The 24,261-nt window shown below is 48.5% G+C and overlaps 1 protein-coding gene across 6 annotated transcripts in view; it reads left to right on the forward strand.

The window, feature by feature from the left end:
• Positions 1–24,261, forward strand: part of RFFL (ring finger and FYVE like domain containing E3 ubiquitin protein ligase) — a 76,674-nt gene that overhangs the window by 37,472 nt on the left and 14,941 nt on the right. For 5 of the 6 annotated variants that reach the window (XM_047759264.1, XM_047759258.1, XM_047759259.1 and 2 more), the window contains one exon: positions 18,270–18,457. In XM_047759264.1, the coding sequence (XP_047615220.1) occupies positions 18,278–18,457 (180 nt within the window). In that variant the 5' untranslated portion in view covers positions 18,270–18,277. Of the gene's footprint in view, positions 1–3,136; positions 3,342–18,269; positions 18,458–24,261 lie in introns of those variants that run through there. The other variant, XM_047759262.1, reaches the window with a different exon arrangement.

The raw sequence follows: 24,261 nt of genomic DNA on the forward strand, positions 1-24,261 counted from the left end.
CATCACATCCTGGCAGGAGCAGAAAACATTTCAGAAAGAGTAATTTTCAGATTGAGATCAGACATCAAACCAAGCCAGAGGTCTGTGGGAGGAAGGTGTGCGTCTGGGTTCATCCTAGATTCATCTGCAATCCCATCTGACTTCAGTGCAGTGCTGTCTGTTACGGAGCACCATGTGGGCCCAGAGGTGTATATGTTCAGGTCTCTGAATTGGGTGGACGAGGGATTGAGGAGCTAAGGGAGGAAGTCTAAGCTGTCTGGACTGTGGAGGTGGGGGTGGGGTGAGGAAAAGTGACAGATTTATTAGCAATGGGATAGAATTGAAAGGAAAGTAACAGCCTAGGGCCACACTGTGGATAAATCACTTCAGGCCACCTGGAGACAGGTCTTCAGGGATTATAAAATTCAGAGCTGGTGGAGGGGCCTAAAGCCATGTAGTTCTTGGAGGATCTTTTGAAAACCAGATTGAGCCTCATCAAAGGTATCAGCATTTTTGTTCAAGTAGGGGATAAGTTGTCACTTTAAAGAACCTTAAGTAATAATAAAATAACCTTAAAAAAGATTTTCTTTAAATTATTTCTAGCCAACTTTTATTAAACACCTATCATGTGCTAGGTTCTAGCATAAATTCTTGTTATTTTAATGCTTTCAATTATCCTTTTTTTTTTTTTAAATTCTCTTATTTTTTGGGGGGGTGTGTGGTCTTTTTGTCTTTTCTAGGGCCGTGCCCGCAGCATATGAAAGTTCCCAGGCTAGGGGCTGAATTCGATCTACAGCTGCCAGCCTACACCACAGCAACTTGGGATCCAAGCCGTGTCTGCAACCTACACCGCAGCTCACAGCAACACCGGATCCTTAACCCACTGAGCGAGGCCAGGGATTGAATCTGCGTCCTCATGGATGCTAGTCGGGTTTGCTAACTGCTGAGCCGTGATGGGAACCCCTCAATTACCCTTTCAATGCAGCAGGTTTTATTATCATTGAGGAAATTAAGGTTTAAAGGGGTTAAACAGAATCTGGCATCCTGGCTTCTTCCATGGCCTGTACATTTGGCTCCAGTGACTTCTGTCCAGTCTGCTCTGGAAAGGCAAAATACGTAATTTTGATCCTAGACAGAATCCCTGTCCTGAAATGCTGCCTTTTCCAGGGCACAGGCGTGCCAGAAACCCTCTCACCTAGTCCCTGGCTCCAGGATCGGCTTTTACCCTCCTTACCCACACTAGTCAGTCACTGTGACGGTATTTGGCGAAAGCAGCTTCTTCCATCAGAAGGTCCAGAAAAGCTTATCTGGTAAATCCTGTTTCCTGCACAAGAGTAGAGATGGATCAGAGTCTCTTTATTCTTGATAGGCTTTGTCATCAGTTTTTTTTTTCGTTGTTGTCTCTTTAGGGCCACACCCGTGGCACATGGAAGTTCCCAGGCTAAGAGTCACAGCAACACCAGATCTGAGCCACATCTGCAAGCTACACCACAGCTCACGGCAAGGCCAGATCCTTAACCCACTGAGTAAGGCCAGGGATCGAACCTGCATCTTCATGGAGCCTAGTCGGGTTCATTACCACTGAGCCATGATAGGAACTCCTGTCGTCATTTTTGATAGAAGAAGGATCCTGGGGTAATTAAACCGCAAGTCCATGTATTCTGGTTTCAGCACCGTTGGAAACTTTCACCCTGCACTGCTTTCCTCCCTGATTGACTCTCCCTTTGGGGCAGAATGCCTGGGCTGAAATTAAATGCGTGGGTTTCTCTGCTGCACTGTTCAATCTGTCATCTCTCCTAAACGCCGCACAAAGAAGCAGCCATTTAATTGGTCAGACCCCAAGGGTGATATTTTGGCACAACGCCATTGGTTAGAATTACTTTTCCCTGAACTTGAGAGCAGATGCCGAGGTCCCTCTGCAGATATTTGTCATAGACTAGTTGGAACCAGGGAGTTTCCAGGAACATTTATAACTTGTGATGATTATGTATGTTTTTCAGTTGTTTACAACAGTTATCACTTCAGAAAAAGAGCTCATTTGTTAGGGGTGGAAGGTGAACTCTCTCCCCTTTTCCCCTTCCTCGTGTTGTCATTGTGCCACTTTATGCCCAGGACCCTCTGCTGTTCTGGGTCTCACTCCCCTTTGCTGTGTTTCTCTTCCATCTGGCGTGGGCTGTGCAAGTCAGGGGTGACAGGCAAAGCTCTTCTTGGACCTGGGTGTGTCTGGTCGAGGTCTGTCTCTGATTTCTAGCATTTCTTTGCTGTGTTATCTTGCTTCTCCCTTGGTTGCTTTCACTTTTATTTGTAATCTTTGCAGTTTCATCGCAGCTCCATTCCAAACCACGGCCTCTGGCCCGGCTCTGAGGCCTTCCCTGCCTTTTGATGCAGGGGAGGAATGGAAGTGGCAGGCTTGGACATCTTCGAGGCTCTCTGTCTGGTTTTTCAGGCCATGATAACGGATAGACGTAACATTTTCCTGTCGCTTTTAGAAGGTCAGGCTGTTCCCATTCTTTTCTTGTGTTTCAAGTAACCTTAGCAGACACTTAAATTATCTTTGGCACGTGTGAGGTAGGCATACTCTGAGATCTTTCCTTAAAGGGGTTGCTGTGGTTCTGTGGGTTTAAAACCGTTAATTTGCCCGTCACCCTGGAATCATGACTGTGGAGCGTTAAAGAATGAAGTTCTGGGAGTTCCCATCGTGGCGCAGTGGTTAACAAATCCGACTAAGAACCATGAGGTTGCGGGTTCGATCCCTGCCCTTGCTCAGTGGGTTAAGGATCCGGCGTTGCCATGAGCTGTGGTTAGGTTGCAGATGTGGCTCGGATCCCTCATTGCTGTGGCTCTGGCGTAGGCTGGCAGCTACAGCTCCAATTAGACCCCTAGCCTGGGAACCTCCATATGCAGTGGGAGCGGGCCAAGAAATGGCAAAAAGACAAAAAGACAAAAAAAAAAAAGAATGAAGGTCTGTCCCTCCCCCCATTCTTTCAAGCTCTCATGGTGTTATCATTAGTAATATGTCAACAAATACCTGGTGATCGCATTTGCCTGGCACTAGGCTGGCAATAAAGCTGTAAAGTGACTCGCTCTTGTTTCCTGTTTCGCTTTCCACACCCTGACCACGGGAGAAAGTTTTAGAAAGAATTATACACATCCTTAGCCAGTTGCTTAAATGCTGTGCTGCGGGAAGGCTCATTTCCTCAGAATTTACCCTCTATGCTGCCCAGGGGCCTTGCCTGGCTCTGTTCCTTTTGGAATCGCCAGAGGCTGGAAGAGAGCCGGGCAGGTGCATGAATAACTGTTGTCAGGAGGTGTTCAAGATGCTGTGAGAGCACTGATGGGGCCCGAAAGGTTTCTCTGAGGAAGTAAGTGCCACAGGAGGGAAGTGGGGTGGGGACAGTGGTTGAGTCTGGGAGAAGGGCTGGAGGGAGGTTCCAAGGCCACGGTAAGCCTGGCAGTTGAAGGACTGAAAGACCAGCAGGGTAGGGGTTCCTGTCGTAGTGCAGCAGAAACGAATCTGACTAGGAATCATGGGTTGCAGGTTTGATCCCTGGCCTTGCTTAGTGGGTTAAGGATCCAGCATTGCCACGAGCTGTGGTGTAGATCGCAGATGCGGCTTGGATCTGGCTTTTGCTATGACTGTGGCATAGGCTGGTAGGTGTGGCTCCAGTTGGACCCCTAGCCTGGGAACCTCCATATGCCGTGGGTGCGGCTCTAAAAAGAAAAAACAAAAACAAAAACAGCATTTGAAAGACTAGCAGGGTAGCTGGAGCTGAGAACAAGGAGAGTGGGGCCCCCAAGCTCCAGTGATCCACGTTCATGACTATTTAATGGTTACTAGTGTAAACACTTATTAAAAGGAGGTTAATAGAGTACTAGTTGTACTTGAGACAATTAAGTTAGAAACCCTTCCTCTGGTGGAACAACACAGATGGGCAGGAATAGAAACTGAACCTCATCCTAAATACCGGTGAAGGGCTTTGTCTTTAGGTGGGGTCTGTTCTTAGCATTAGGGCCCTGAAGTTGTGCCAAGTAGGAAGTGCAGATGACTTCTGGGACGTGTCAGCTAAAATTCTGGCTTCCCAGGGATGGTTTTTCTCTCTGCTGTCCCTTTTGTAAGGTCCTCAAGTGTTGAAGGTTGGCTTGGTGGGTAGGTCCCCCCTTGGGTGTCCCCAGAAGGGAGTAGGAGGTGGTTCGAAGCTTCCCAGGGTCGTCTCCCAGTCAGTCTGGTCACACGGCTCTCCCAGCACACCCGCCCTTGAGTGCTGCTGAGGGTGCTGGGGGATGTGAATGGCGAAAGCAGCCGCCTCCTTCTGTGGGACCATGAGTTACTCAAAGAACTTGGATTTCCATCCTGTTACCTTCTAACCATGTGACTAAAGTTCAATTAATCCAACCCTCAGGGCCCAGCCTCTTTGTTTACAAAGCAACCATTTAAATTTTGATTTTTGTAGCATTACTGTATCCAGTGAGACAGTGGAGAGAAATGGAACAATTCACTTGTCACATGTTAAGTGTTTTGTAGTCTTTTTACTTTTTCCTTAATAAGTAAAAATTTCTGGGAGTTCACCGGTGGCCTAGAGGGTTAAGGACCCAGCATTGTCACTGCTGGGCTCAAGTCACTGCCGTGGCATGAGTTTGATCCCTGGCCTGGGAATTTCCACATGCTGGGAGTGTGGCAAAAAATAAAAAATAAAAATTTCTAGACTCATCTGAGAAGGAACTTTAGGATCCCTGAGTCTGAATAACTCTCCTAGTTCTTACCTTGCCTGCACCTGAAATAAAAGCACAGGAGATTGGGAGTTCCCATTGTTGGCACAGCGGAAACAAATCCGACTAGGAACCATGAGGTTATGGGTTCGATCCCTGGCCTCGCTTAGTGGGTTAAGGATCCGGCATTGCTGTGAGCTATAGTGTAGGTCGAAGATTTGGCTTGGATCCTGTGTTGATATGGCTGTAGCTGTGGATGGCAGCTGTAGCTCTGATTCAACCCCTAGCCTGGGAACCTCCATGTGTCATGAGTGTGGCCCTAAAAAGCTAAAAAAAAGGGGGGGGGGGCGGGGGGAGATTGTCTCTTTTACCTGAAGCTTTGATTGTAATTTTTTTTTTTTTGCTTTTTAGGGCCACACCCGCAGCATATGGAAGGCTAGAGGTCACATTGAAGCTGTAGCTGCCAACCTACATGGCTGGCAATGCAGGATCCAAGCCATGTCTGAGATCTACAGCACAGCTCATAGCAACGCTGGCTCCTTAACCCAGTGAGTGAGGCCAGGGATGGAACCCACGTCCTCATGGACACTAGTCGGGTTTGTTACCACTGAGCCACGATGGGAACTCCTGATTGTTTGTATTGAAGTGTAACTGGGGACTGCAAGAGAGAGGAGCCAGGCTCTGGACCCTCTGAAATCTACCCCCATATCTCAGTTGAAGCTGGTCTAGAGGGAGGCAAACCCTCAGTCCTCATTAGTTCCGGGTCTTATTCCAATGCCTTACCTTTACTGAATGTCTAGTACGGTCTTCCGCCCCTCAGATAAAACTGAAAAGCCCAGGGTCTGCTCCCTCTGTAGTGAGCACCTGTTTGTGTCCAGCCTTCCTGTCCCACGAAAGCTCCTTCAGTTACTCATTATTAGGGCCAGGATTGTTTTTTTGGCCACGCCTGAGACATGTGGAAGTTCCCAGGACAGGTATCAAACCTGCACCACACCAGTGACCTGAGCTGCTGCAGTTGCTAATGCCAGATCCTTAACCCACTGCACCACAAGGGAACTCCAGGGCCAAGATTTAAGGTCAGGTGTGACTGAGTGTAAAACATATTTGAGGACTTTATTTCACTAATATATTTTTTTACTGTTCTGTTTTCTAAAACTTTAGCCCTCAAGGAGTTCCCGTTGTGGTGCAGTGGTTAATGAATCTGACTAGGAACCATGAGGTTGCAGGTTCGATCCCTGGCCTCGCTCAGTGGGTTAAGGATCCGGCATTGCCATGAGCTGAGGTGTCGGTCGCAGACGTAGCTTGGATCCGGCGTGGCTGTGGCTCTGGGGCTCTGGCGTAGGTCGGCAGCCGCAGCTCCGATTCGACCCCTAGCCTGGGAACCTCCATATGCCGAGGGAGAAGCCCTTAGAAAAAACAAAAACCAAAAACTTTAGCCCTCAAATAAAATTCTTATCTAGGAAACACACCTTATCCCTCACTCACATCTCAAGGCCTGCCTTGGAGGATGGAAATTGTCCACTGGGTTTGAAAGCCTGTGGAAGTGTTGCAGCCTTGTAAAGTCTCCGCTGTTTCTCTCCAGCCCATACACCACCTCAGCGAGGCTATTCTAATTCAGACCTCGGGGAGCTCACGTTCCCCAATATACTTGTCTCCTCTGTGACTTAGGTGTTCTGAGTTCTTTATTCTAAAATAACCATCTCAGAAGTAATCTCAGCACCACGGAGAACATGCTTCCCTGCCCCACAGCCAGCCAGCGAGGCCAGTCTGTCATGCTGTCATGTGGTTGACCCCAGCAGGTGCTTACTTACAGATGCCACAGGCCCCCTCTTTTATGCTCATTGTGCTGTCACCAGCACTGAAAATTTTCTCCTTCTGAGGTGGACCCCCTCAGGCAGGTTTCCTGGAAAATTCCGGTTGTGACTCTGAGATTCCATTTTACATTAAACAGTTTCGAGGCAATTCAGGTTTCTTTCCAGACTAATTTACTTTGTAAGAAATCAACTGCCTTCTAAGTTGAGAGATGACTTTCACATTCAGGTGAGTTCTCCAGGTGGTGTCTTTATTGTGTGGGCGATGTGGTCAGCTGTGTCAGAGTCCCCACCCAGCCCTCGTCCCCGGGGGGTGGTAGGAAACTCAAGCTCTGCGTGACCAGAGAGAGGGAGGGTCATTGGGCTTTCCAGCCGAGAGCCACTATTCAGCAGCTGGGCGGTTGCCGCTGTAGAATCGCAACTTACAGTTTAACAGTAATTTCTTTAGATTGGCTATTTATGGAGCACTTACTGTAGGTTAGGTAGGTTGCTGTTTCTCATCCCCACGGTTACCGTCCCACAGGGGAGGTATTCCCCTCTTACACAGGTGAGGAAGTGGACTCAGAAAGCCAAGGTAGCTACCTTTGTGGGGTGTTTTTTTTTTTTTTTGTCATTGTTTGTTTGTTTGCTTTTTAGCGCCACATCTACGGCATATGGAGATTCCGGGCTAGGGGTCCAATTGGAGCTGCAGCTGCCGGCCTACACCACAGCCACAGCAACGCCGGATCCTCAACCCACTGAGCAAGGCCAGGGATCCAACCTGGGTCCTCATGGATACTGGTCAGGTTCGTTAACTGCTGAGCCACAACGGGAACTCCAGCTACCTTTGTTTTTGATAAAAGTCTTTTTCGTAGTCACTCTCTGTCACTAAATACTGGTAAAATGCTTGGGGCCCTAAGGAGAGATAGTACTTGCCTCATGGGCTGTGTTGATAAAGTACTGACTGCTTCTCTGACCTCAGTTTGTTCAGTCCAGAAATTATTTGGATGCCTTCTAAGAAGTGGCGCTACACTAGATGATGCTGGTAAAAAAAAAAGTGAAGGCTGGAGTTCCTGTTGTAGCCCAGCAGAAGTGAATCCGCCTAGTATCTGTGAGCATGTGCGTTCGATCCCTGGCCTTGCTTAGTGGGTTGGGGATCCAGCGTGGCCATTAGTTGTGATGTAGGTCACAGACACAGCTCAGATCCTACATTGCTGTGGCTGTGGTGTAGGCTAGCAGCTGTAGCTCCAACTGGTTCCCAATTCCTAGCCTGGGAACCTTCATATGCCGTGGGTATGGCCCTAAAAATAAAAAGCAAAAACAAAACAAAAGGAAAACAAAAAAATCAAACAAAAAAGTGAAGGCAGATGAGATTCCTGCCCTTGGAGTTTATAGCATAAACAGATAGATATAATTATAGATTATGATAGCTCTGAAGGAAACAAAGAGCCAAGAGAGCGCATGTGACTGAGGAGAACTCCTCTTGGCAGGTGAACTTGAGTTGGGACCTGAGGGCGAGAAGGAGCAGTTAGCAGGAGGGCAAGTGCCGGGACCCTGAGGCAGAAAGGAGCCTGATGTCCTTGTGAAGCTTAGTGAGTGGTTGGGAAAATTAGCAGGACCTGAATGGGGGGAGTGGGCTGGCGCCGGTGGTGCGTGCAGGGTCTTTTAACCATGTAGGGAGTGGGAATTTTTATTCTAGAATGGGATGGGAGCCCGTCAAAGAGCTTTAACTGTGCATGTTGGGGGAGGAAGGAAGTAGATGATGCCTTGTGGAGAAAAAATTGGAGAAGAGGCAAGAACGGAAGCTGGGAAACTAGTTAGGGAGATGTTGTCCAGGAAGTCATTATAGACCCTGGAAGTGCGATAGAACACAAAGTCCCTGCCCTTGGGGATTTTTTATTCTGGTTAGGGAAGGCAGTTCACAAGTAGGCAAGTAATACCAGCTAACACTAAGTGTTAGGCAGGAGATTAGAAAGTGACATTTAAAGCAAGGGTGAGTGAAAAGGAGGCAAGTGTGTGATATCTGGGGGAGGAGAGTCCAAGTGGATCCAGCAAATTCAAAGGGTCTACAGAGGGAAGGGTAAGAGGGGAGAGTCGGGGCAAGGGAAGTGGAGATTGGAACTGTCTTTTCGTCGGCTTAAGAGTGGCGTTTAAAGCCACCTGACGGGGGTCTCCTTGGGAGAGAGTGTGGATGGAAGCGGGCCCCAAAGACAGCCTGGGCATTGCCATATATGAAGGACAGAAGGAGGGGGGACAGCAGGGAGGCTTTGAGGTGGGGGGAGCCAAGGGCTCGGAGCTCTGGAAGTAAGAGATAATTAGAGGGGAGACTGTTCAAGGAGAAAGAAAGGGTTACCCTTGTCCAGCACCCCTGGAGGGTTGAGGAAGAAGAAGCTAGAGAGTGTCACTCGGACCTGGCCACTTGGAAGTCCTTGATGACCTTGCAAGGAAGAGATTCAGTGGGGGATGAGTCAAGCTTGGCTTGAGAGTATTGAAGAGTGAATTAGAGATTGAGGGAGTAGAGCCAAATATTTGGAGAAATTTTGACGTAGAGGAGAGCAGAGAAAAGGACCTCTCCTGAGGAATAGGGGATATGGAGTCATGATGGGTTTTTTGGTTATTGTCTGTTTTTTTTTTTTTTTAACAAATTACGAATATTTTATTAGCTGCTTTAAAAACTTATATAAACTTATAGCTAAGATATACCTGGAGAAGTGTACAAATTTTAAGTGTACAGTTAGATGAATTTTCACAAAGTAAATATCTGTATAACTAGCACTCAGATTAAGAAAGAGAATGTTGGCGTTCCCATCGTGGCTCAGTGGTAATGAACCCAACTAGTATCCATGAGGATGCTCGTTCCATCCCTGGCCTTACTCCGTGGGTTAAGGATTCGGCATTGCTGTGAGCTGTGGTGTAGGTTGCAGACGCGGCTCAGATCTGGTGTTGCTGTGGCTGTGGTGTAGGCCAGCAGCTATAGCTCTGATTCTGTCCCTAGCCTGGGAACTTCCATATGCCGTGGGTGTGGCCCTAAAAAGACAAAAAAAGAGAGAGAGAATGTTACCAGCAGCCACTTGTGCCCCCTTCCATTCTCTATCCAAGGATAACCCTGTCCTAATTTCTAGCACCATATATTAGTTTGCCTGTATTTGAATTTTATATAAATGGAATCACTCAATATGTATTCATTTGTGCCTATCTTCTTTCACTTAGCTTTATAAGATTCATCTGTACCATTGATTGCCTCAAGCAGTAGTTTGTTCTCATTGCTGAGTGAATATACCTTCATTTCTCCATTCAATTGTGGATGGACGTTTGGCTCTTTCCAGCTGGAGGCATTTACAGTAGTACTGTGGCAGACATTCTTGTATACTTCTTTTGGTAAACATGTGTCTGTTGGGTATATACCTGGAAATAGAATTGCAGGGTCCTGGGGGGTATGTATGTGTGTGTTTCCGAAGTGATTGTACCAATTCACATTGCTGCCAGCAGTGTTAGAGTTCCAGTTGCTCTGTAGCCTCGTCAACACTTGCTAGTGTCTAGACTTTTCCATTTTAGCCATTCCAGGGGGTGTTTGGTGGTAACATTGTGACTGTAATTTGTACTTCCCTTTTGACCAGAAGACTTTTTTTAAATCTGAGAGGTCCTGGAAGGAGCGTGTATGCTGATGGGAAAGCTCCAGTAGAGGTGGAATCTAGATACTCAGACGAGAAAGGGCTGCAGGGCAGACAGACTGGCTTGTTTTAGTTTTTGTTTTTTTTGGTGGAATGAACACTTCTCTTCGAGCCTGCAGAGCATGGGCTTCAGGTTCTAAGTAACTTAGATTTGAATCCTGGCTTTACTACCCACTAGCAATGACCTTTAGCAAGTTACTGAACTTTTCTGAACCTTGATTTTCTTGCCTGAAAATAGGAAGAACTGATGTGTCTTGCCAGGATCATCATGAGGATCATATGGGGTGATGCTAGGGCATATCTAGCGCAGTGCCTAGCAGATAAGGAGCATTCTTCCAGTAGAGAGTGGCCGCTGTCTTCTTTTTCTTCTCAAAATATGTAGTTATACTTCTGCATTTATTTCAAAGAGGCATGGCTAAGCCATATTGATAGGTTTTTTTCATAGCATTTCCTTTCAAAGCCTTTGCAGTTGTACTTTAATTGCTTTTTAAGGATAATATACAAGATGAAGCAAAGCCCATTCTGTACTAATGATCCAGAACGTGGGATACTTTTCTTGCTGCACTCACAGCATAGATGGTTTTTAACAATTTCAGCAATATAGTAGCAACAATAGGGAAACCACCCTCAATTAATGGGGGGTGATTCCATAAGGCTTTCAACTAGCCGTTTTCTGATTTGCCGTGTTGGAAAAGTACTTCTTTGAGGATTGGGGGCAATTTCATTAGATTTTTTTTAGAGGATTTTGTGTGATGTCTTATACAGTGGACATGTTAATTCCAAGATGTTGCTGTCTGTGCATCTTTCTAATGCCCGTTGTTGCAGAAGTACCTTGGCACCCAGAGCAGTTAATTAAAATCAGAACAGATTGGACGAGAACCTCAGGGCCTCAACTTTAGTGCCTCAGATCTTGGCGGTTAGCAAGGTGGTGTTGGAGTTGCCTTGCAAGCTCGCGCTCATCGTACTGGGGCACTGACCTTATGACTTTTTTTACTCCATAGATCCATCCTGACCCTTCTCTCTTTCATGGGGAAAGTCCATAACAACCACTGATCCACTAAAAATCATTTGTCTAGGGCAGGCGGACATGTGGAGAAGTGCTGGTTTAAAATTACTTAGGATTTTAGGACTTAATAGGGAGAAATCGAATTATCTGCCCTCTTGACTCTGACTATGGCTGTGCTCAGCCTACCTGGAATAGGTCATTTATCCTCCCCTGTTATTAGCGCTGTAATTTTCCCGTTCGGCAGGGTTCAGTCTCCCAAGAAATGCCAGCTTACTTATCAAGCTGGCAAAACCCCGTGTGCTAGCTAGCCGAGCTCGCCTCACACCGCAGGGCTCTTCCACAGGGAGCAGGACATTTTCTTGTTGAGCCCAGCCGTACCCTGCAGCTCCTGTCTTTTTCAGCTCTTAGGCCAAGTGGAAGAGGAGAGCCTGGCAGGTTTCAAACAAGCTCAGTAGGAGAGCAGTCAGACTCTATTTGAAAGTTAAATTGCCAAGTCTATGTTTTCTGAAGAGAGTGAGAGGAGTTGGAGAAGGAATTTTCAAGCCCTCAGCAAAAATTTGATGATAATTTTCTTTCAAGATCAGGAGTTTTGCAGATCAGAGAGGGAAGTTTTGCAACGTTGTATACATAGGGAGAATTCTTTTTATTTTTTTGTTTTTCTATTTTTTTATGGCCACACCCTCAGCACATGGAAGTTTCCAGTCCAGGGATGGAATCGGAGCCACAGCTGCCACCTTCGCTGCAGTTGCAGCAACACTGGATCCTTGAACCCATTGTGCCAGGCCCGGGATGGAACCCCCACCTCTGCAGCGACCCGAGCTGCTGCAGGGCAGATTCTTAACCGACTGGGCCACCATAGGAACTCCTGGGAGTGTTCTTTCTACACCCCACAGTTGGTTCTGCTCTCAGTCCCTAAGTAAATAATCGGATGCTACGTGTGTGTACCTGGTCAGAGCTGAAGGCGTAAAAACGTATTTCCAAGAGAAGAAGCGTTACGTGTGTATGGCAGTGTGAAAATGATAAACCCTTTCCTTTCACCCCCTGAAGTAACCCTGAATAGCATTGTTCCTTAGGCTCAGGGCTTCCAGCGGGGCAGGACCACATTAAGAAATGTGTCTTGCTGTTTAAATATGTGTCACAAAGCGTACCAGCCTAGTCTGCTGACTTCGGAGAGCCTGGTCCATTAGGCTGAGCAGGTCAAAGGTGTTCCAGCCCCGGAGGCTCATCCCCAGGAGCCCCCGGCACCCCCATCTGCATCCCCAGGGACGAGGCTTCGTCCTCCACCCTCAGGGGCCTTGTGGAGAAGCCCAGTGGCCAATTTCAAGTCTTCCCCAGAACCAAGTCCTTGACAGAGCAGCCAAATCTCCAACAGGCTGACGATGACTTTTCTTTCAGAGCCGTTCAGAGGCGGCAGATGAGCTGAGAACCCAAGTTGAGAGGGTGAGAATGGTGCTGAGGAAGGCAGCCTCTCCTGACTTCCAGTCTTAGCCCCTCTACCAGGATGGCCGAGATGAGCTAAATCTAGTGCCAGTCCGGGTATAAAAGCACTTGCACTGAGACAGGACACGGCTGGCCGGCTTTGCAGTTTCCCCTGCTCATTGTGTCTCATCGCGTGGGTCTGCCCATCCTGTGGCAAAGTCCTTACGCCTTGGGAAAAAATTGCAACATGTGGTTCCTTTGGTGGAAGAAAGTTTGTTTTCTTCTTGTGGCTGCGTATTTCATTCTTCCATCTCCTCTAATGCTGTCACCCTGTCCTTGGTTCTGTCTGTCTTCATCTCCGTTCACTCTCGGGTGTAAGAAGTGACCTTTCTCCTGCCCAGGGGTGGTCCACCCCCACATCCTATCACACTTGGTCACTTTTTTTTTTTTTTTTTTACTAGGGCTGCACCCATGGCACATGGAGGTTCCCAGGCTAGGGGTCAAACTGGAGCTGGAGCTGCCAACCTACACCACAGTGATAACGATGTGGGATCTGAGCCACATCTGTGACCTACACCACAGCTCATGGCAACACCCGATCCTTAACCCGCTGAGCGAGGCCAGGGCTTGAATCCGCATCCTCATGGATACTGTATCCACTGAGCCACAATGGGAACTCCACTCCGTCCCTTTTCTTTCTGTCCCGGCCCTCCCTCCTGTGTACTGCCAGCCTCCCTTCCTCTGTAAGCTCTTTGTCTTCAGGGGTTTCCTTTGCAATCTCTGAAATCCGTGTCTACATTTCTCTTATCTCGTGACTTTGATCCTCTTCCGCTGCTGCCCCTTCTCTTCCCTTCATCGTCAAAAGTTTCTAGAAAGAATAATTTGTCCTTAGAGTCTGGCAAGACCTCCCTTCTTGTTCCCTCTCCCAACTAGGATTATGGGTCAGCCTTTCTCTTCCCAAACTGCTCAGGCCCTGAGCACACTCACAGTTTCGTAAAACTCGGCCCATTGCATTCCTCAGCGTGTTTTATATTTGACACAATTGAAAATGTCTTTTCAATGGGAGTTACCATCATGGCTCAGTGGAAATGAATCTGACTAGTATCCATGAGGACACAGGTTCCATCCCTGGCCTCACTCAGTGGGTTAAGGATCCTGCGTTGCTGTGGCTCTGGCGTAGGCCAGTGGCTACAGCTCCGATTCGACCCCTAGCCTGGGAACCACCATATGCTGTGGATGTGGTCCTAAAAAAAACAAAACCAACAAAAAGTCTTTTTGAAATCCAAGACGCTCTTCCAGTTCTCCCACCTTTGAGCATCCTTCCCTCCTTCTTCTGTGCTGCCGGCTGAGTCGCCACATGCCCTTCAGATCCCAGGACCCCGGAGGCTCTCGCAGGCCAGCCTCTCTCTTGTGCCAGCTTCTGCCCCACTCTGGCTTTACATACTTTCCAGAAGGCGAGGGTCCCCACACCTTTATCTTCAGCCAGCGCAGTGCTGTGTATTCATCGACAGGTCCCGGAGGTACCAACCTCAGAATCTTAACCTGCCCCACGCCCTTCGCACACAGACGTGTGCTCTTCCCGAGGGCCTTACCCCAGTTGTGTGACTCTGAGAGCCACGGCTGTTTCTCTCTCCCCTCCCCATCTCTTCAGTTCATGACACACCTGCTAAGTCTGTCACAGATCTGTCCCTTTCTCTCTTGCCCACATCCTCATGTCTTGCTTCCGGCCCGCTCCTTGTAGATTTGTCCTCCACACGAGTGACTGCCACCCCCCCATGCAAGTAAGATCACAGAACCTGGTAGCCTGAACGTGTGATTATGTTCCACTACCTGCAGGATAAAGTCCAGATTCCTCACCATGGAATACAAGGCTTTTAAGCTCTCATCCACCACCCCTACCCTTAGCCTTGACCTAGCCAAGCATTTCGTAGTCTCTTTAATGCCCTGGTGCGTGCTGTTTGGGTTTTTTTTTTTTGAAGTGTCTTTGTACTCTTGACTTTCTGGTCCATTAAAGGCTCTGTCTTCTCTGGTCACTCCCTCCCCAACACTGCACAAACCTCCATTAAAGCACTGATTACCCTGAAATCTCAGTTTTTGGTTTTACATTTTTAGTTCTTCTGTTAGACCATGGATCCCATGAGGGTAGGCGTTCAACCATGCTTACCTAGAACTGGAAAGAGCAAGGTGTTGGCTTCTCTAAAGAGATTCGTGCATGAGTGAGTGGAGATTTCGAGAGGAGTTAGTGAACCACCCACAGCCTTGTTCAAGGCCGCTCTGCTACTTCCCTTCCCCACCTCATTCAGTTCATTGACACATCCTGCTCCATCTGTCAGAGATCTGTCTGTCCGTGTTTAGGACAAGCTCAGAAAGCCAAATGGTAATTGTGGTGCAATCTCTAGGTTTACATTTTACCTGTGCCTTCCTGGAGAAATTGCAGGGAAGGCATTGTGATAATGCCAGTAGCAACAGCCAAGATTTAATGAGTGTTTTACTGCCCAGAGAATGTCCAGATGAGAAAAATGAAGGATAGAAAGGCTACGATTTGTTAGAGGCAGGCGATCACCCAGGTCTTCTGATTCCAGGTCCTCTCTTGTTTGTATTATTACCCACTGTTTCAGATGCTTTGATCAAGAGATGATTAAGGAGTTCCCGTCGTGGCTCATGAGGTTGTGGGTTTGGTCCCTGGCCTCGCTCAGTGGGTTAAGGATCCGGCGTTGCCATGAGCTATGGTATAGGTCACAGACGTGGCTTGGAGCCCGAGTTGTTGCTGTGGCTGTGGTGTAGGCCGGTGGCTACAGCTCCGATTAGACCCCTAGCCTGGGAACCTCCATATGCCGCGGGTATGGCCCTAGAAAAGGCAAGAAAAAAAAATGATTTAAAGAGTTACAGGAGTTATGGTCGTGGCTCAGCGGAAAGGAATCTGACTGGCATCCATGAGGACCCAGGTCCAGTCCCTGGCCTCGCTCAGTGGGTTAAGGATCTGGCGTTGCTGTGAGCTGTGGTGTAGGTCACAGACGTGGCTTGGATCTGGCGTTGCTGCGGCTGTGGTACAGGCCAGCAACTCCAGCTCCAGTTTGACCCCTAGCCTGGGAACCTCCGTATACACAGGTGCAGCTCCCCCCGCAAAAAAAAAAAAAAAGACAAAAAAGAATTACAAAATTCCTCTTTCAAAGGGCTACTGTTCTGCTGTTGCCTCCAGTCTTTTGCCAACAAATAACTCAATTATTATTATGATTTTGGTTTGCACCCACAGCACGGCCAGGGATCAAACCTGAGCCACACCAGCAGTAACCAGAGCCACAGCGGTGACAATGCTGATCCTTAACCAGCTGAGTCATCAGGGAGCTCCTATACATTCTTTTTTATTTTCTTTTCCATTATGATGTATCTCAGGATATTGACTATAGATCCCTGTGCTATACAGTAGGACCTTGTTGATACTAACTCAGTTATTTAACTGCTCTTGGCTTCTTTATTTCATGTGAATTTGTAAAGCAGATTAGATCTTTGTTTTCTGGGAATTTAAAGTCTTCAGACAAGTAGTAGTGAGTCAGGGAGACATGTTTTTGATGTGTAGGAAACAGAGCGAATGTGTAGTTAGTTCAGCTTTAAATATTGTGTGTGATTCACTCGTTCAGTCGTCCTCATCGAGCCACCCGTCCGGACACTGTGCCTGTCACGGTCCCTGCTCCCCTGAGGTCAGAGGGAAGCAGGCGAGACAAGTGTGAATCGGACTCGCCTGTGAAAGTGAATGCGCTGTCTCAGGGTGCATTGGAGGCAGTGCTGGGAAGCTAGAAAGGCCCTGGAGTAATCTAGAGCCTTAGGTTAGAGCTGCCCGAACCAGGAAGTTCCTGCCCCCATCTGGGCCTCTTTATTTTCCTCTCAAAAAATAACCGAGGGTGAAAGCAGTTGGCTTCTTAGTTCCTTCGCGCTTACTAGATCTTTGAACTGTGGTCTAACAAAGACACTTTGAATGAGTCAGGAGACAGAGCAAAAAGTACCGTTCTTTTGTGTGGCCTGATGACTGAGTAACACACTGAATGTTTCATTTATTATATCTGTGAGCAGAGTTCAGGTTCAAAATGTCCATGCTGACTGCTTGGCCTACCAAGGAAAGCACGTCTTAACTGTATCACTGCAGACCCCCGGCATTTTAGTGGACGCCCTCAAAACCTTTCATTTATTCTGACATTTGAGAGATTGGCTCGCCTTTGTCCTGTGATCTCAAAAAATCATCAACCCCCTCGTCCCTAATTCTTGTATTTGATGTGTAAAATGGGGGTAACAACCCCAAACCCACAGAGGCACCGATTCAGCAAGGAAGCCAACATTTGTGGAGCATCTGCTGTGTCCACGACACTGCTGGGCACGGAACAGGCATACATAAGAAGTGGTCCCTGGGGAGTTCCTGTCGTGGCACAGTGGTTAACGAATCCGTCTAGGAACCATGAGGTTGCAGGTTCGATCCCTGGCCTTGCTCAGTGGGTTAAGGATCCGGCGTTGCCATGAGCTGTGGTGTAGGTCGCAGACGTGGCTCGGATCCCGAGTTGCTGTGGCCCTGGCATAGGCTGGTGGTTACAGCTCCAATTTGACCCCTAGCCTGGGAACCTCCCATATGCCACGGGAGTGGCCCAAGAAATGGCAAAAAGACAAAAAAACGAACAAACAAAATAAATAAAATTAAAAAAAAAAAAAAGTGGTCCCTGGAGTTGCTGCTGTGGTTCAGTGGTTATGAAACCCAACTAGTATCCACGAGGACGGGGGTTCGATCCCTGGCCTCGAACTCAGTGGGTCAGGGACCCGGCGTTGCCGTGAGTTGCAGTGTAGGTTGCAGACATGGCTCAGATCCCACGTTGCTGGGGCTGTGCTGCAGGCCGGCAGCTGTAGCTCCGATTAGACCCCTAGCCTGGGGACCTCCATATGTCGCAAGTATGGCCCTAAAAAGACAAAAAAATAAGAAAGAAGTGGTCCCTGCCTTCAAGGAGTGTACGGTTTAGTGGGAGGAAAAAAGCCTAACTGTTACCGGTGCCGTGGTGGAAGTTTCTGTAGGGTCAGAGGTGCAGATGTAAGAGCTCTGCTGGCTGCTGGGAGGCGAGGTCAGGAGGGCAGAGCACACCCAGCACAGACAGGGAAGGTAACGTTAGGTTTAGAGGCCGAAGGACAATCTCACTTCTCTGTATATTGGCTCTGTGACCTTGCTTCTTGAGCCTGGGTTGCCTCATCTGAAGAAATAATAACTCCTTCATCCCACGGTCAGCGTGCGTGTGGAATTGTACACGTGTGTCAGTGCGCGCGCACATGCCTGTTTGATCCAGTTCTGTTGGTCTGAGCTCTAGGGGAGAGGTCAAGTTCCTAAGCACCGTGGCTCTTAGGCCAGTCCTAATTGCGAAGACAAGAGGGTTTATTTGAGGTAGAGATCTCAGATTAGGCACAGACAGGCAGCAGCAGCAACCTTTCAAAAGTAGGTAGCGTGCAGCTCTGTCCCGGCCGATCAGGTCCGGGCTCACCTCTGTCTGTCACAGCCAGTGTGGTGGTGCAGGAGGCGGGAAGAAACCTGTGGCCCCTGAAAACCCGACCTCACCTCGACCCTGGAGCAGGTGTGTGGGTCGATAGCCCTGCTCACGCGTGCCCTGGGGAGCAGGAAGCGCCTGAGGTGTGTCTTCACTCTGACCTTTCCCCCTTTCTCCCTCGCACCAGATTTTATCATGTGGGCAACCTGCTGCAACTGGTTCTGCCTGGATGGACAGCCTGAGGAGGCCCCACCGCCCCAGGGAGCCAGGACGCAGGCCTATTCCAACCCTGGGTACAGCTCCTTCCCCTCCCCGACGGGCTCGGAACCAAGCTGCAAGGCCTGTGGGGCCCACTTCGCCAGCATGTCCAGGAAGGTGAGTGGCGGCAACTACGGCCCCAGGCCCTCGGGCACGTCTGCTGACCCTTCTCTAGGGCCTGCCCCGGCCTTTGCCAGTGGCAGCCCAGACCCATGCTTTCACAAAAGCACGGAGCCTCATCAAGCAAAAGCAAAGCATCCCAGCATAGATTTGGATTCAGACAGCAGCTTGGCCACTTCCTAGCTGTTTGATTTAACCTGTTTTGAGATCCACTTTCCCATCTATAAAGCTCCCATCTCAGAGCGTTTTGGGAGTAAGATAGCTAATCTGCCAGGGTGCCCGGCGTGGTGCCCGGAGGGCAGTGGGCCCTTGACGTTACTCCTTCATTAGCTGCCGTTGTCGAAAGCCTGGCTGCAGATTAACTTGTTCTTCTTCTTGAAAGATGTCCTTGACATCTCAGGGTCCTCAGGACCCTACCAAGGTGAAGGCTGGAGCTTATTTACTGTAGCCATTTCATTTGAAGCGCTCGGCAGCCGCATTTCCCGGGTCAGCGAGCAGGAGGTCACGGCCCTGGCTGGGTGATGCGGGGCGAGGTGCGGCCTGGCCTGGAGAAAGCACCAGTGCATCTGTCTTTTGCAGAATGAGAGGTGTGCAGCCCGGACTGTGTTGTTAAAGTGATGGTAATGGGAAATCGGAGAGGAAAAATACGTTCTAAACCATCTGCTCTATGCCAGGGACCAGCTTAAGCAATGTATAGAGTTTTTGTTTCATTTAATCCTCACAATAACTCTGTAAGGTTGGTTTTAAGGTCCCCAACCTCCTGTTCTACACATGAGAGAGTAAAGTTTAACAGTTAAAAAGGAAACTGTAACTGTCAAGCTCCCGTCAGCTTTTAAATACCCCTTCTCCCTCTGCTTAGGGAGCGCTTCAAGATCACGCGGTGATTCAGCGGCAGAGCTAGGATTCCCACATAGGGCTTTGACTCTCAGGCTCTCTCCCAGGAGACAGCAGGTCTGCAGCTTCGAGCGCTGACCGCCCATCTCTTGACCCTGTAGGATGGTGGAGGACTGGCACTTGGCCTTGTAGGTTGTGTTTTTGTCTACACTACATTGCAGGGAAGGCGGGCACGTAGCCAAGCTTTGTTTTGATTTGCTTGGCTACCCCCCCTGAGAACTCAACCAGAGAGGCTGCTGCCGGTGGGCAGAGGTAGTACCCTCCACCCCGCTTTGTGTGTTGACTGAAAGCTGAAGTCCATGGATTAAGACGGAAGGGCAGAGTCAGAGGAACTTGGCCCCACGTGGCCTCAGTCCTGCCGGTGATGGAGGCAGTGGTGGAGTTAGGATCTGAGATGAGGCGAAAGGAGGGCTCTTGGGTCCTGGTCACATGCCTGGCACTGAGCTTGGCATTTCAAATGCGTTAGCTCATTAAATCCTTACGACAGCCTGTGACATATGTAGTGTTATTTGTTGCCATTTACAGATGAAGAAATTGTTCTTTTTATCTAAGATAGTAATTTCAAGGACTCCTCAAGTACCTCAAGAGTCTGTTGGGGGAGTTCCCTTCGTGGGGCAGGGGGAACGAATCCAACTAGTATCCATGAGGATGAGGGTTCAATCGCTGGCCTCACTCAGTGGGTCGGTGATCTGGTGTTGCCATGAGCTGTGGTGTAGGTCACTCAGATCCAGTGCTGCTGTGGCTGTGGTGTAGGCTGGCGGCTGCAGCTCTGATTCGATCCCTAGCCTGGGAACTTCCATGTGCTGCAGGTGCGGCCCTAAAAAGCAAAAAAAAAAAAAAAAAAGTCTGTTGGATGGTCAAAGCTCATGCTATTTTCATTATCACATTGGGAGAAATGCTAGGAATGACCAGTAGAAGGGGCAAAGAAATTGGCAAGAATAGAAGGGGAAAACCCTTGTTTAAATGAGGCAGAGGCAGCTTGAATTCGCAATGGATTTGTTTAAATAGCACCCCCCCACACACACTCCTTTTTTATTTATTTATTTTTTGTTTGTTTTATTGGTTGGGGGTGGGGGGCAAGTGGTGGCGGTTTGGCTGTGCCCAAGGCATGCAGAGGTTCCCAGTTCAGGGATCAAACCTGAGCCACAACAGTGACAATGCCAGATCCTTAACCTGCTGAGCCATCAGGGAACTCCTCCTCCCTCCTTTTTAAAAGTCAGTTAGGAGTTCCCGTCGTGGCGCAGTGATTAACGAATCCAACTAGGAACCATGAGGTTGCGGGTTTGGTCCCTGCCCTTGCTCAGTGGGTTAACGATCCGGCGTTGCCGTGAGCTGTGGTGTAGGTTGCAGACGCGGCTCGGATCCCGCGTTGCTGTGGCTCTGGTGTAGGCTGGTGGCTGCAGCTCCGATTCAACCCCTAGCCTGGGAACCTCCATATGCCGCGGGAGCGGCCCAAGAAATAGCAACAACAATAACAACAACAACAACAAAAAAGACAGAAAGACCAAAAAAAAAAAAAAAAAGTCAGTTAAACTCAGGAGTGGAAATGGAGAGAGAAAGCACAGAGAGGACATTGGTGATGAGCCAGGCTCAGGGATCACATGTTGAGTACCAGGGGATCTAGCATGTTCTTGACACTACTCAGCTGGAAGAGAGAATGTGGATGAATGAGGAGACTGCCCCCAGAGAAAGGAGAACGATGATTGGCAGAGGGCGGGAAGATGCTCTATTTTCTTTATCGTGGTTATCACCACCCAGCATACAGGTGTCTGTGGATTGCCTGGCTTCTCAGATGGTACATAGGATAAAAGAGTTTGCCAATTCTGTTCACAGCTTTTCCCCAGAGTCATGAACAGTGACTGACACCTGGCAGGTTGGCAATAAAAATGTTAAAAATGAATGAATGAACGAGAGAACAGTTTGAAAAAGGGGAAGGAGGTCAGAGAGTTTCTATATTCATCACTTTATGGCTGACATTTCCAAGCTGAAGATTTTCACGGAGGGTGCAGTTCTGTCCCAGTAGCATCTTAGCAGCTAGAGGTTATAGATTTGCAGAGTAGGAAGACATAGGTCTTACCCATAGGGAGCTTACTGTCTGGTTAAGGAGGCCCGTGTTTACAAAGAACTAATAATAGTCAGCTGCATAAGTTAAGTTCTAGGGCATCAGGCATTGTTTGCAAACTGATAATTCTGGCCAGATAAAGGGAGGTTTATTGATTTGCAGAGCATCAGCTGAAGTAAAAGCACCAGATGTGGAGCAAGTGCAAGGTGTGTGGTAGCGGCCTGATTGGCCTGAGTGCAGGGTCCCTGGGAAGTTCGGGGAGCAAAGCTGGGGTCAGGTAGTAAAGGGCCCTGACTGCTGTAGCGTAAGGAGCTTGTAGCTACCAGACAACCAGGAGCCATCAGAAAGATTTTGAACCAAACAACAACCTGATCCGTCCTGTTTCAGGTTGCAGATGTGGCTTCGTGAGGAGGGTGGATTGATGGAGGAGCACTTAGGAAGCTCTTCACACCTGGTAAGAAGTTTCCAGCGCCTGGTCCAGGATGGTGGCCGAGAGTGATCGAGGTAGCTACCATTTAGTGAGAAACTCTTTGTGCCAGACCCTGAGAAGTAGTTGTTAACCCATTTTACAGATGAGAAATATGAGACGCAGACACAGAAGGTCCTTAGCTACTAAGAAAGGAGGGCATAAAGACAGATGAAATGGAGGAGGAGAGAGTCAAACCGAAGAAGGCAGTGTATCTGGGGGCCGAGGAGCATGGCAGTAATTAAAACAAGGAAGTTTTTTCCTACTCAGTGGAAAATAAATTATTTACTGTTTCCTGTATGTCAGGGGAGAAAATCGTCCCTGCTTAGTAGGGAGCTTGTGTCTGACAGGAAGGTGGGGGCAGATACAAAGCCACTCAAAGAGACAAGAAGGAAGCTTCTGTAGCAAGAAGAGCTTTTGTGCGAGCAAGGACAGTTTCCAATTTGGAAGGTAAAAAAGATGGTTCTTGGTACAATATTTTCTTGCCGCAAAAGGATGAAATCATTTTGCATAATTCGCAATGAATTTTGTGAATATTAAGGGTGTTTTCTCCTATGAGAATTTTGCACTTGTAATTTCATGCTTAAGTGGATCAGCATCTTATCTTAAGGGTTTGGCATTGAACAGCCGCAGGCTTTTAAAATGTCTTTTCCAGAAGTGATTGAATTGAAATGATTACCACAGATGCTACTGTCTTTTTTTTTTTTTCCTTTCTTCATTGTAGTCAGTATTTTCTTTCTTTTTTTTTTTTTTGTCTTTTTGCTATTTCTTTGGGCCGCTCCCGCAACCTCATGGTTCCTAGTCGGATTCGTTAACCACTGCGCCATGATGGGAACTCCTTTTTTTTAATTACTCGATGAATTTTATTACATTTATAGCTGTACAACGATCATCACAACCCAATTTTATAGAATTTCCATCCCCAACCCCCAGTGCATCCCGCTACCCCCCAACCTGTCTCATTTGGAAACCGTAAGTTTTTCAAAGTCTGTGAGTCAGTATCTGTTCTGCAGAGAAGTTCACTGTGTCCTTTTTTAAGATTCCACCTGTAAGTGGTAGCACATGATGTTGGTGTCTTGCTGTCTGACTGACTTCACTTAGCATGATAACTTCTAGGTCCATCCATGTTGCTGCAAATGCCATTTCTTTCCTTTTAATGGCTGAGTAGTATTCCATTGTGTATGTGTGCCGCATCTTCCTTATCCACTCCTCTGTCCATGGGCATTTAGGTTGTTTCCATGTCTTGGCTATTGCATATAGTGCTGCAATGCACATTGGAGTACATATATCTTTTCGAGTAATGGTTTTCTCTGGATAAATGCCCAGGAGTGGGATGTGGTCCGTATTTTTTCTTTCTTTCTTTTGTTCTTTTTTCTTTCCTTTTTTTGTCTTTTTAGGGCTGCACCCGCAGCATGTGGAGGTTCCCAGGCTAGGGTTGAATCGGAGCTATAGCCGCCGGCCTACACCACAGCCACAGCAACGCAGGATCCAGGTCACGTCTGTGACCTACACCACGGCTCATGGCAACGCTGGATCCCTAACACACTGAGCGAGGCCAGGGATGGAAACTGTGTCCTCATGAGCCGCAATGGGAACTCCTGGTCAGTATTTTCCGAATGCTCATCGGGTGCAAAGCCCAGATAGCATGAGGGACTTTATAGAGAGAGGACCTAAGAAAGATGGAGTCCTGGCTTCCTAGAGTTTCTAGCCTCAGAGAAATGGCAGGCTGGAACTTTGCCACAAGCCAGATATCCCATCTGTGTCGGTAGTACCTCCTTGTGGTTTAGCAGCAGCCCTGACAGTCTGGAGGGACCTCCAGTCTGTTTAGCTGGACCGGTTCGAAGAGCAGGAGGGGGGGTGGTGGTCTGGTGGGGAAACATGGAAATCTCAGAGGAGAGAGCGCGGTGGTTCCTAGCTACCAACCCAAGCCCAGGGATGAGGCACAGGGGAAAGGGAGTAAGAGGTGACAGTTCCCTGTTTGGTGAGTAGATGTCCCCGCCTCACACTCGGGGTTGATGTAGTAATCCCATGGTCCCCCGAGGTAGGCTGACCATCCGACTTCACAGGTGGGAACTTGATGCCCAGGGAGGCTGTCTGTTTAGCACAAGTTCCCTTAGCTGGCACTGGCTGGCCAGGCCCTAGTCCCGCTGTGTCACTCTCCAGGCTGCTCTTCTCCCCCCCGCTGGCCGCTGCAGGGATGCCTGTGGGAATGATGGTGGGGAGGGGGCGCTGGTGGATGAGAAGGTGGGCCTGTGCTGGGGAATATGGGGGGCAGGGGGTTGAGCAGGGAAGGGCAGATGGGCAGAGGGGAGTGACGCATGGGCGCCCCTTGGGACAGCACCCGCCGAGGTGGCCCTGCCAGCCTTCCGATGCTGAGCC

This window comes from Phacochoerus africanus, chromosome 14 (genome assembly GCF_016906955.1).
Source record: "Phacochoerus africanus isolate WHEZ1 chromosome 14, ROS_Pafr_v1, whole genome shotgun sequence".
Lineage (NCBI taxonomy): Eukaryota > Metazoa > Chordata > Mammalia > Artiodactyla > Suidae > Phacochoerus > Phacochoerus africanus.